Here is a 12,835-nt window from a genome sequence, read left to right as displayed (position 1 = left end):
GTCTATGCTGCACTTTAAATCATTTTAGTGACATAACTTTTGGGGTATACACAAACTGAGCATGCACTTACTTTAAAGAATAACTATAAAATTAAATATAAGAGAAAATCTGAAACTCAGTTTAAATCATACTTTTCAGATTTCCTGATGATGCTTAAGTCACCTTTAAGATTCATAAAACTTTGTAAATCCAAAAGTAGCAACCGGTTACAGAGATATTTTGTGTGAAGGTACAGAAACACCATATGTCAAGTCTACCCAATCAGCTAATACTTGAGCAGATAAAGTGTTAGTCATGATGATTCATAACTGAGGTCAGTCTCAGGCACCAAATTTTGAGAATTTTTCTTTTTAAATTGCCAAAATATGTAAGCATATCAAAGAGTTCCACAATAACTCAGAATGGAGTAAAATAAAGGTTTATTTATTTGGGGATCAGCTCACTGTAGTGGTAGTAACTCCAAGTTCTCTGTGTGCACTGGTAACTGGGAACCGAATTCATCAGAAAAATAAGAGACTGCACATGCTTTTTGTCTGCACTTATAATACCTGAGACCATACACAAAATGGGTTGGTATCTAAGACTATTGGTGGAGAAGTTCCTACATGCCCCTCTGTATGCTGTGAATATGTTTTATTACCATTGGTTATTTAAAAAACTGCTCTAGCCTATGGCAGAGAAGAATATAGAAAGTCAGGAAATCAAAGCAGAGATAGAGGAGGAAAGAAGACAGTCAGGAAGATGCCTTGTAGCTGCCAAAGGAGAAAGACATCAGAACCTTACTGGTAAACCGTGAGCCTTATGGTAAAATATAAAATAATAAAAAATGGGTTAATTTAAGATGTAAGAGCCAGATAGAGATATACCTGAGCCAACAACCACACAGTGTTGTAATTAATATAACTTTGTGTAATTATTTAGGTCTGGGTGGCCATAAAATGAAAGAACAGTCTCTACTTACAATTGCTAGTAATCATCATACATCTTCAGAGAAATATTGTCTAGGAATACCAACAGACTGAATGATCTTTAACTGACTACGCAATAGCAATGATCTGAAGTGTTTGAGAGTATGTAGTGTTCTGATGTACTAGAAATTATACTGTAAGTCTTACAATTCCTACTTCACTCATTATAAATACAGCAATAAGATGCTATCTCATGGGTATGGAATCTCTTGGATACCTAGGTCTTTTGATATTTCCTCTGGAGAGTTAGGAAGGACAATGTTACATGAAGTATGGAGTTATATTTTGTTCACAAATGAAGTGAACTTTTATATTGTATGCAATGCAATGATAATGTCACCTGCATTTTTAAGTACTGCCAAGCACTGTTTAATGTCAGAACATACAAAAATAGCAATGGGCATTCTTTTACACTCAACATTTTTTATGCAGTTTACAAATTCTACACATATAAAAATCCTACTACTATTAACATTTTTCAGAAAAGTTCTTTAATGGTCCTTGAAAATTTGAATTTAGAATACAACTCCCTTCCACTATTGAGGAACTGGGTCAGATATGGGCTGGAAGGGCCAAGGAAGAAAGCTTAGTAAGACATTCAAAATTCATTCAATGTAACATCGTTCTTTCTGTTACAGCACTGAAAGTGAGTTGCAAACCTTGTAGGCAGCAGTCTACCCAAAATTAACACTACTATATATATTGGAACCAAGAAGGAATGTGTAAAGCCAATGGTACTCCAGGGGCACTCAGTGAATAAGACCAGCCTAAGCTACTTACCTTCTTACCTCTAGCTGATGTGCTCTGGAAAAGTGGCATCACATTGTGTTTTTAAACTTCAGCTCAGAGAAGATTCAAGACTTTGAGATTGGAGTCTGAAACAACTATTTTTCCAATTGATTAACTTATAACTAGAGTTTACATGTATTCTGTGGAATTTTGATATATAGAATAGGCCTCTGTAATTGACACATATCTAGAGACTGATGCATGATAGAAACTCTTCATGAACACATTTGAGATTTTGTCAAAGGTAAAGTTGAAGATTTAAAAATGTGTGTCAATTATAGTTCCAATAGTGAGAGATGATTATGTGATATTATTTGCTGTTGATTTCTGACCATTATCTGTGACTGAAAAAAAGCAGTTGGCTCAGGGAAAGAGAAGAGGCAGAAGAAAAGCAAGTGAAGGATGAAGAAAAAAGGAGTAGTAGGAGGAAGAAAGAGGAGAGTAAGGGGGAGAAAGAGTTAGGGGAGTGGGGGGAGGAGAAAGAAAGGATAGTAAGAAGGGGGAAGAGGAGTGGAGGAAGAGGAGGACAGGGAAAAATGGGGAGAAGGAATCTGATCAGGATGACCTCTTGCTTTTCCTTATTGTCTTATTTCTAATCATTTTGTGATCTAAGTACCACTTTGCTGTTAGAGCCTATCCCTAATATTGGCACATATCAAAAATAATTAAAAGGAGGAAAGAACAAAAATCAGAAGATATTGCATGTCCTTTATTTGTATTTTGGAGGTAGCAAGAACTCAGTAAGCATTTAGTGATTGGCTAGACTTGGAGATCATTCTCAGCATCAAACAACAGCCAGATATTCTAATGCCTAAATAATAGGACAATTCACATTTTCATTGAATGTTAGATATTCTAGCCAGTTCTTGCTCAAACATTTATTTTAATAACTCACCATATGGATACCAAAATTAGATCAATTTGTTTAACATATTTTTTGAGTAACTTGGAAACAGACATAGCTAGTTTGTTTGTATGTTACAAAAATAGTAGAGTAGTTGCTTTGGGACTGTGCCCTGTGGCATGTATTCACTAAATATTGTCTTGGATGTCAGCTCTAAGCTTATATAAACCATTACATTTTTCATAAAGATACTTTCCCCAGCAAAAATAAATAGTCTCCATGATCTTAATTGTGACAAAGGGGTAAAAACCCCAGGAAATTTACATCATTAATTTCTTATAAAAATGGCACAAAAATTGGTATTTAGAATCAGTTGTGTTTTATTTGCTGTTTAGAAAGAATGGATATTGTCATTATCACTCCACTCTTAAGCATTTTTTTCAAACCATGTAGCATCAAACAACCCTAGACATTTTTTTATTGTTTTTCTTACAAGTTTGTGTGGCTATAGTTCCTCATAAATGGAACTTTCGCACTACTTGACTGTGTGATCAGGATATACAATTCAGTTTGGTTTCTCCAGAATTGAGAAACTTTCATTAGTGACATGCATTTTTAGAAGGGGAAATAATCATTAAGAAACTAACAATAAGGGCTCAGTTAATATTTAACCACCAAGTTTGAGAAACAGGCTCAGCAAATGTGTATCTAGATAGTGCTACATTCAAATGACAAAGACTGCTGTATCATGAGAAGAAAATTACCAAAGGAAATCATGGATCATCTCACCACTGGACAGTTAGCATTATATGAATTTTAATGTCCAATCTTGCTGCCAAATATTCATTTTAATTAATACCCTCAATGAGTGAGCAGAAAGATAGAAGAAAACCCAAAGTCTAATTACATCACATTGTCTAAGTCACTTATGCTTTCTGGGTGTCTTTTCACTTGTAATCAGACAATAAATAAATTGTTTGTATTGACATTGTTACTACTAATGTTACTACTAATGTACATTGTTAATACTAATGTTCCATGATTTCTTCAAAGCAAATTCAACCCAATGGAATTCTAACTCTATTGCAATATAAGGTTAGAGAAATACTGGAAATTGATAATAAATTCTCAGTAACCTTACAAATAATAAAGAATTCTCTTTAACTTTATTTTGAAAACCACAAGCTCATAAGCAATGAAAGAAGTTAACATTTTAAAGGTTAGCAAGATATGATTGTCAGAATTCTGGTTAATTACAAAGTTACATTCATCACATGACAAAAATGAACGGAAATAACTATTACAGTGCTAGGAAAGCCAAATAAATTATGGGTAAAGCTATTGAATTAGTTCAAAATTTCATTCATGCAGAGTTGTGGTGAAAAATAATATATCAGATGTTTTACCCTTTTTAAAGTAATGAAGCAAAATTTAAAGTTGTGCAACTATGTTATCCTCTTTGTATCAATGCCACTTGTGAATTTCTTGGAATTATAAGAACTCAATAATAATAGACTAGGTGTATCTCTTAATGATTGAAATATGTATAAAATGATAAATTAAGAAAAACAAATTCTTCAACTATGTACTTTTAGTGAAGGGCAAAAACCACACACACTAACTTAAAAACAACTGAAGTTCTTAATTTTATTATTGCCTTATAACATTTTATGCTTAAAAACTCATATTTACTCTCCATGTACAGTGTTTTACTTTGCATTTTATTCAAAAGTTGAGTTTCAACTAATTTTTAAAGTCCAGATATCCCTAGACTATTTATTTGGAATAGATTATAACTAAGAATAAGACATGGTAACTCATGTTTTCCAAATGAAGTAAATTGTGGTGGTGTTTTATCTCTTAATCATGGATCAATGTCCTGTTAATTAATTTTACCAAAATTTTCATAATCATTATATTTGATCAACAACAAAAATGCTATCTCTTTATAACAACAAATCAACAGTAGACTTTAAAAAGTATATACAAATTATTTAAATAAAGATTTACAAGAAGCAGACATATAATGTACAATTTAGTATATTTTTGAGGTCCAAAGGGATAAATATTTTGTAACAAATGATTCTTTAAAATGATAAGTGCCCACGGAAAACAGAGAGAGTGGGTCAAAAGTCAAAAGTCAAGAGTGTATCTGTGAATTTGAGTATGTGTGTTGGTTGGGGTGCAGAGAAGGAACAAGGGAGTCATGGTCTTTTGTCCCCTGCAGTGAAGATGACACTGACTGGCCTTCACGTTCAGAAACAGGTTTGCTGGTGAGTGGTTCATATTCTGCGTCTTACAGCTAAAATAATAGTGTCTAAGAAATAGCAAAAAGCAAACTACATCATATAGCTCATCTCTAGTGTGTTCTGTTTCTCCCATCTAGCCATTAATCTACTTCTCTCTACATATACTTTTTGTCCATATTAAGCATTGTTTATTGAGCTATGCAATAGATTTATGGATATGGATTTGACTGATCATATTTGTATCATAATTTGTATCTCATAATTATCATTTTCAGTTCTGATATATGTTTAATATGAAACTACTAATATCACTGTGTTGTTTGCTTTGCCATCTTGTAAGTTTATCAAGTAAGTGATCTTTAATAAGTACAAATTTCTCAAGATGGTTCTTTTGAGAGTGATTCTGCAGTAGCTTAAAATTAAATCATTTTTTCTTGGAATTTGCATTTATAAAATTCAAATACTTGATTCTTTTGAGATTATAGATACCTTAAGTGACTTCAGTGATAGAATTTCATCCACCGTACCACTGCTGACAGCTCGGTAGATTTTACTCTAGTGATAAATATTCTGTCTACAAAGAGAGTTGATTTTATGTGCTCTATCTAAAACCATCCTGAGAGAGACAGATATTTAAGTTATTTGTATTATTCACTAAAATTTGTTCAGAAAGTGATAACATTTTTTAAATAAATTATTTTTCTGATAATCAGCATGAACACTTCAGATTAGTGATGTTGGCCAAGAAAATTAAATAATTTAAAATTAAAACTTATTGTATATGTGAAATTACTACAGGGGATATTTCTATACAAGTGAATTTTTCCTTTACAAATATTTACAAGATCATACTACATTAAGCTTGGGGACAGTATCTGAAACTATTTTTTATTTAAATTTCATATAATTTAAATAATTGCCTACTTAAGTGCATAACACTTGATGGATATTAAAAATTCTATTCTCTCAATTTTTTGAGAATGGAAATTGTGAGGTTTTCATGAAAGAAGGTAGCCCTAATGTCATCAGCTATCTAACACAACTGTGACAAACGTCATTGACAATGGAACCAAAATGTCCTCTGGAGGGATAAGGAACTCCAAACTAATAATCGCGGTTACCATAGAGCTGTTAGTGGGGAAAAAACAATATGACAAAAAGTAATCAAAAAACAACAAAAAATCTCATTAACTTTTACTTTGCTTATTATTTGAGGTAATAAAGTACTTGATGATAATCTATAAATGGAAAGCTTATAGCAATCAATGCAGTGAATTACACACAAAGAAACTTTCTGCATATCCTTGGTGATGAGTCCAAGAGGAAGAAAAATGTAAAAAGGAAAGGCAAGCACTTCAGCATACAAAGGCTTAAGTATTCTGAGGCCACATGTTATTCTCCAGTTTCCAACATGTTCTGCTGAGAGATGGGTGGAGCCAGGGAACAGTCACAGTCTGAAACAGGAGAAAAGCATCCCCAGCTGTCTACTGCCTCTGAACAAATTACAACACCCACAGGTTTCAGTTTTCTTCCAGGGGAACATAAAGCAAATCCTTCACTCTGTATGACCTTTAAATTGCTGCTACTGCTTAAGCCTATCTAAAAAAGAAAATGCCTGGTTTCTTTCTCAAGATTCTTGCAAAAACTTGTTCAACTATTTAAGCCTTTTTCTTTGAGAATAATTGTAGAAAAGTTTCAAGGTTTATATTGTTGAGTAAAAAAATGTGGCTTGTGGTAAATACACACACACACACACACACACACACAAAGGATCTTTCTAATCCATTTACAGAGTATGCAGATATGGTGATATGTGTTTCTCATCACACACTGAGCAACCAGCCATTCTCACTGATAACACAACAATATGGTGAAATTCCCAAGAGATTGCTTTCAGAACACAGTTCCTGCATTGCTAAAACTGTAGCTTACATAGCTTCTTTTGTGTTAATTTTTTTTCACAAACTGAAAGCTGAAGTTGGTACTGTGCTTTCTATGCTTATGTCAAGACATAATGTGACTGTATATTTTTAAGCTGCGCATAATACTAGATGAATAGCAAGCAGTGTAGAAAGCAAAATCCATACCACAAAGTATGAAGTTATAATCTTGGAAAAGTAGGTTTCAAGAGTTATGCAGGTTGTGACAGTGGATTCTTTATCATTTTGCTCAAATTATCCTAACTGATTGATCATTTTCCTTTGACTTTATTTCTTCCATGGGGAATTTTAATAAATTTCATAGCCTATGAATACATTATAAATTTCATAGGCTTGACATTAATTTGTATAGTATATCACTTTAAAAAATATGAGTACATACTCAAATGACACTTTTCTGGGTCTATTTTTTGAGAAGGTGATGGTCCAAAGATTATGTAACTAATAATTATAAAAAATAAGTTGTCATTGCACTATTTTGATAGACACATTAATAGATTTGAAGCAGTCATTAACATTATATTTGTACTTTATAAGACATGAAAAATTAAAGGCCTAAACCTCAGGACCACTGAATGAATATTGCCCATTTATAGTGGTGTGTTAGAATAGTCAAGACTGGACTACAATTTTTTTACAATAGTGTAGTTTCTTTAGCTTGTTTTCTCTGTAGCACTATTGGCTAATTTGTAAGTGGTTCCAGTAATCAAAGAAACAAATTATTCATGCCTTCTTCAAAGCAATATTTTGTGAGATCTTGGTCAAAGAATGAGGGTTAGACATTGATCTTTGTGATGTATTTTTAATATCCACTACAAGGATACCACATGCAATAAATAGGACTGTAAAGTCTACAGTGAACAGTGTGAAGGTACTGGTTACCTTACTGCTTCTATGTCAGATGAGAGATATGAATGGCTGGCCATTTTATAAGGAGGATGAATTATTTTCAAACAAAATATCCCAGTGAAGTCAAAAGAACTACACACTGGTACTAGTAGTCTAGATACTAGAACAAGGAAAGGTTTAGTCCTAATAAATATGCTTCGCTTCTTTTCACATGCTCTATCAAACAACATATTACCTAATATATGAAACAATGGTTTAATTCTGAACCAGCAAAGGCTCACTCTAGATATCTATTTCATATTTTATTAATTTCAAATTATGGCAGTGGCCAGAAGCTACTGATTCAAAACTATTTCCAACTGGTCTAATTATATTATTACTGAGTGCCTATTTTTTCTTCAGTCACTTGGTGAAAAATGTGGTTTTGTACAAACCCCCATGCCACCAGAATTGTAAAAATAGTGGACCAAGGTTGTTTACTCTGCATATTTAGCACAATGATAAGTATGTGTTACAGGTTGTATGTATATTATCAGAAGAAAAACACTAGGGTAGATAAACCAGCTCTCATAAAATATTTAAGTGAAACATGTATACCTTCAGGTTTGGTTTGCTTCTAGAAGAGACTTTATCATGCCTGTCAGCCTTCCTCTTCACTGGTCTCTAACAACTTGCTATAGGTATAGTAACCTTATCACTCTGTATAAATCTGAGTGGAAGCCCAACTGAGTAATACTCAAAAGGGGCCAAAAGATTTCTTTGGTGCATAGCAGTCTCTCCCTCTCAATAAGAAAGTCACAAGTACATTTAGGGTATAATACAATTTCTGAAGGGAGAATAGTTTGCAAAGTATAGAGGCGTCTTCAATCAAGAACCTACAGGCTCTGGTGGGCTAAGATATGCCCATAGCCATTCTAGTAACTGTGGTGGAATGGTTTTATGAGGCTTCAGGAGACTGTCAAAAATATCTTTCCATCTTTGGTTTTTATAGGTTCATCTGTTTGTCTCTTTTATTACAATGAACACTGCCTCATGTTAAGAATATTAGGGTACTATAAATTCTCTTGCTGCTTTCTTAGCAGTTTTGACTTAGCTAAAGTTTTAAATGTACTCAGAGGATTATGCTAGAATAAAGCTCCTAAAAATGTATCATGAAATATTTTTACAGTATTATTCTCAATATGATGAGATTATGTTAAAGCCTAAGAAGGTACCTCTCTCACACACTTTTTTGTAACTTTATTTTCAGAAAAAAAATGATCTAAACTTATACATGATTTTTGGTTCCTTCTCATTGATACTCATTGTTAGTAACCAAATGGTGAAGCTACTTTATGCGGGTACTTGTCACCCACCAGAGAAACACAAGAGCAGACTCATAATTAGCAGAATCCCACCGGACTTGCTATCTGTGCTTCTGGCACATTGATAAAGCTGAGATGTGAATCAAGGCCCCTCAGGACCTTTCCCCATAAGTCCCTTGAAGAAACTCGTGGTCTCTAAGCAACAGCTCAACTCAGTGAGCCAGGGCAAGGCTTGCTCCAATGGCCACACTAGGAACTGTGCTCTAAGAGTCTCAGCTCAGAGTTGCTCTGATATATTTACTAATGGCATGTCTACAGAAGATGCCGTGTGTTAAAGAAACGTAGAGGCATGAACCCTGAAATGTTGGATTTCAGGGAAGGCTGCCTTCTCTCTCCTCAGAAGGACTCAGTCATGTGCTCTTCTGCTGTGTCAGCAAAATTAACAGTGTAGAGTTTGGGTAATTTTCTTTTTATCCCTGAAGGCTTACGATAATTATTTTTCATGGCAACATTAACTCTTGTGATTAGTCTCTTTATGAGGTTTTCATACCTATCTGAGTGATTTGGGGAGCGTAGGTAGTTGCAGTAAGTGCACATTTATCAAGAAGGAATGCATAACCACTTTACTCAGTAGACTCAGTAGTAATTCAGTGAAAGGAGTTGTCAATCTGCTCACAAGCTATGGATCAGGGTGAATGAAATGTATTTTTTTGTTTGTTTTTTGAGATAGGGTTTCTCTGTAGCTTTGGAGCCCATCCTGGATCTAGCACTTGTAGACCAGGCTGGCCTGGAACTCACAGAGATTTGCCTGGCTTTGCCTCCCAAGTGAAGAGATTAAAGGCATGTGCCACTACTGCCTGGCGCAGGATGAATGAAATCTTAAGAGGGATCAGCAAAAAGGTACCCTTTTAGTAGATTAAGTTCGGTAGAACATTTTGCTATCAAAGAAAAAGTCAGGTTTTCCTCTTTCTTGTCCTTGACCTTCTGTTCAGGAATCTGACCTGTATTCCCTGACAGATATCTGGTTTAGGCACCTGACACCAGGTGAGTCAGAGACAGAGTAATTTATATTTTCACTCACTAAATTATGGTCAAAATATGTCTATGTTGACCTGAACTAGCCAAACTTTCTCTCTTTGAGAGGAATTTTCCATTTCCCTCCAAACTTGGACATTCTCATGTTGTAGAACTGAAAAAAAATTGCAAGCCAAACATTTTCTCTTTCCATCCCAACCAATGGAGCTCAGGGCAAGAAAAATTCAAGCCATGCAAGTTCTGATTCCATAGCAAATGCCAAGCCCCTGATGACCCATGCAAAAATTCCTTTGTGAAACTTAAAACATCTGCTTTCATGTATCATTTGTTCTTCTTTTAACTGCAAGATAGCTGAGTTCATTTTCAGTGTAGCTTTGTGTCTTTCTCAAACATTTTGGAGTTGGAGATTACACCAATTTCTCAAGTAGCTCAGATGGAAGAAACAGTCAATGACAAGGCAACAATAACCAGACAGAGAGTTTAACGGACACGCAGGACAGCTGGGCTGGTAACCTTGTTTCCAAAATGCTTCCTTCTTGTGTTTCTGCTCATAATCCTCATAGGATCAGAGTGGGCTACAGAGATACTGTCGTTAACAGGGGGCCTTTTTCATTTTCTAACAGCACTAATTTAAAAACAGCTATTCAACATAATTTTAATGTGACAAATTAGTTTTCAATAATTTAAGTGAGCATATCCTGTCACCCTTAGCACATTTGATATATCCTAATCTGTAGATGAATATAGTAATATCCTACATACACAGACACACAGACATATAGACGTACAGACATCCCCCCACACACACACACACTCGAGCTACAGGGTTCTTCTTAATAGAATATTCTAATTTAACAGCCTCTTAATTGTCACTGGGCTTCTTTACATGGAGAGTTATGATGCCATGAGTAACGATTACATGATTTGTTTCTGTCAAAATTGAAAAAGCCACAGAGCTTAGAGTGGGTCATTATTGTGTTTAAAGACAGGCCCTGTGTTGAAACAGGAGCAAACAGTCTTAAGGACAAATGTTGGTGACCCCAACCAGGCACAAACTAGAGTGGGCAAATTTCCCAGTGCCAAGGCTTTTGCTACTGTCAGACACAAAGAATTTTTCTTATTGAAATGATTGTTCATATTATTGGAATTTTTTTGTAAAACATAGATTTCCCCCATAGAAATTCAATAAATAAAGGACTTAACCACTGAATCAAGGAAGCAGAACTCCAGTTTTTAACCTTTCAGTTGGGACTAGGCCCTACCAATGTTAATTTGTACCGCAATTGATCTTCCAGGATACACAGGGTGAAATGACCCCATGGAAGGTCCAGGGCAGACTGTTTTGCTGGTCAGTGGTGGCCTCTGTATGTCACTGAATCAGGCTGGAGCTATAGCTGAATCCATAGCTGCTGGACCGAGACAACGGTGGCTGAGCCTCTTCACTCTGTTCTGCAGCATAACTTGGAAATGTCTGTGCCCTGGACATCTTTGATGAGCCAAAACCATGACCTGGAGAGGAGGAAAGGAAAGCTGTTCTAAGAAACACATCAGAATAAGGAAACGGTATCTGTAGAAAACAGTACAAACAAATCTAACCGAAGACTTCAAACCTACATCAAGCTTGAAAGAAGAATGGCAAGACTCTAGGCTTTGGTATCCAGATTCTTTTTTTTTTTAATTCAGTACTGGGAATTAAATATAGGGCCTCTCATATGCTAGTCAAAGTATTTAACCTAGCTCTCTTTTATACTTTATGGTACTGAGTAAGCTGCCAAGGCAGATCGTGAAGTTCTGATCCTCCTCCTTCAGCCTCCGAATTAGCTTTAATTACAGTCTGTGCGACCATGTCAGGCTTTATTTTCTTGATCTTGATGAGATAAGAAAATATCCAGGAATCAGTATTTTTCCCAACTACATCTTTCCTAGAATTATGGACATCCAGAGAGCTAGGCTAATATAAACATTCCCTTCTTCAACCTTTGAAATGAGAGCAGAAATCCTTTCCCTAGAAAGGTACTTCTGACAGAAAGCCTGTTCTTTTTTTACCTTCCCTTATATCTTATATTCAATTTTTAAAAACGGAAAAAGGAAGGAAGAAAGAAAGAAAGAAACAAAGAAAGAAAGAAAGAAAGAAAACTAATGGAATGCTTTCTTTAAAGCATCTGGGAACAGACACTTTGGATTTTACCCTCATCAGCAATAACCAATTACCAAAATGATTTTACAGTAATAGATTAGGGATTCTAGTTTCTCCCAGGAACTTAGTGAATCCCTTTAACTGATGAATATCTTGGTTTAACAAGGTAATCTGCTTCAATGCTAGCAAAAGTGACTAAAAAGTTGATTCTTACACAAAATATACTCCAAGAAAATCCTGCATATAAATTTGGCTATTTAGCTGATACCTTGTGATAAAAAATTTTCTAATACCAATTGAAGCAAAAGTGATTGCTTAAAATGTGCCAAAATGTTCACAATGTGCAAAGAGAAAGACACACACACACACACACACACATGCTTTAGAAAAACTTTCCAATAGTTGTCTCACTCTTTTTATATCTAGTATTCTTTGTGCTTGAGGGTGGTTTGTTCCTGGTGATGGAAAGGAAGCGTTTAGTGAGGCAGAAGAAAAATAGATCCTGTATTGCTGCCCTTTCAGAGTTTATATTGTACTCAAGAGATGAAATGCAGTTAATTTGATTTGTGCTTTAGCTGATCTCTTGGGAGAAGAATTCAGAGAACACTATCTATTAACATAGAAACATGGGGCATCCATTGTCATAGCCCCTTTGTGGCCCTGTCCTTTGCAATGTCATAGGCTCAAAGCCAGTTTCACTGCCACGTGCTTGATGACTC

At 35.0% G+C, this 12,835-nt stretch overlaps 1 protein-coding gene across 1 annotated transcript in view; it reads right to left on the bottom strand.

The window, feature by feature from the left end:
• Positions 1-9,667: 9,667 nt before the first annotated feature.
• Positions 9,668-12,835, bottom strand: part of Dok6 (docking protein 6) — a 306,256-nt gene continuing 303,088 nt past the window's right edge. Inside the window, exon 8 of the mRNA XM_075968101.1 lies at positions 9,668-11,488. Within this exon, the coding sequence (XP_075824216.1) occupies positions 11,349-11,488 (140 nt within the window). The 3' untranslated portion in view covers positions 9,668-11,348. The remainder of the gene's footprint in view (positions 11,489-12,835) is intronic.

Source organism: Microtus pennsylvanicus, chromosome 4 (assembly GCF_037038515.1).
Source record: "Microtus pennsylvanicus isolate mMicPen1 chromosome 4, mMicPen1.hap1, whole genome shotgun sequence".
In the NCBI taxonomy this organism is placed as follows: domain Eukaryota; kingdom Metazoa; phylum Chordata; class Mammalia; order Rodentia; family Cricetidae; genus Microtus; species Microtus pennsylvanicus.
This window is presented reverse-complemented; position numbering and strand designations above follow the sequence as displayed.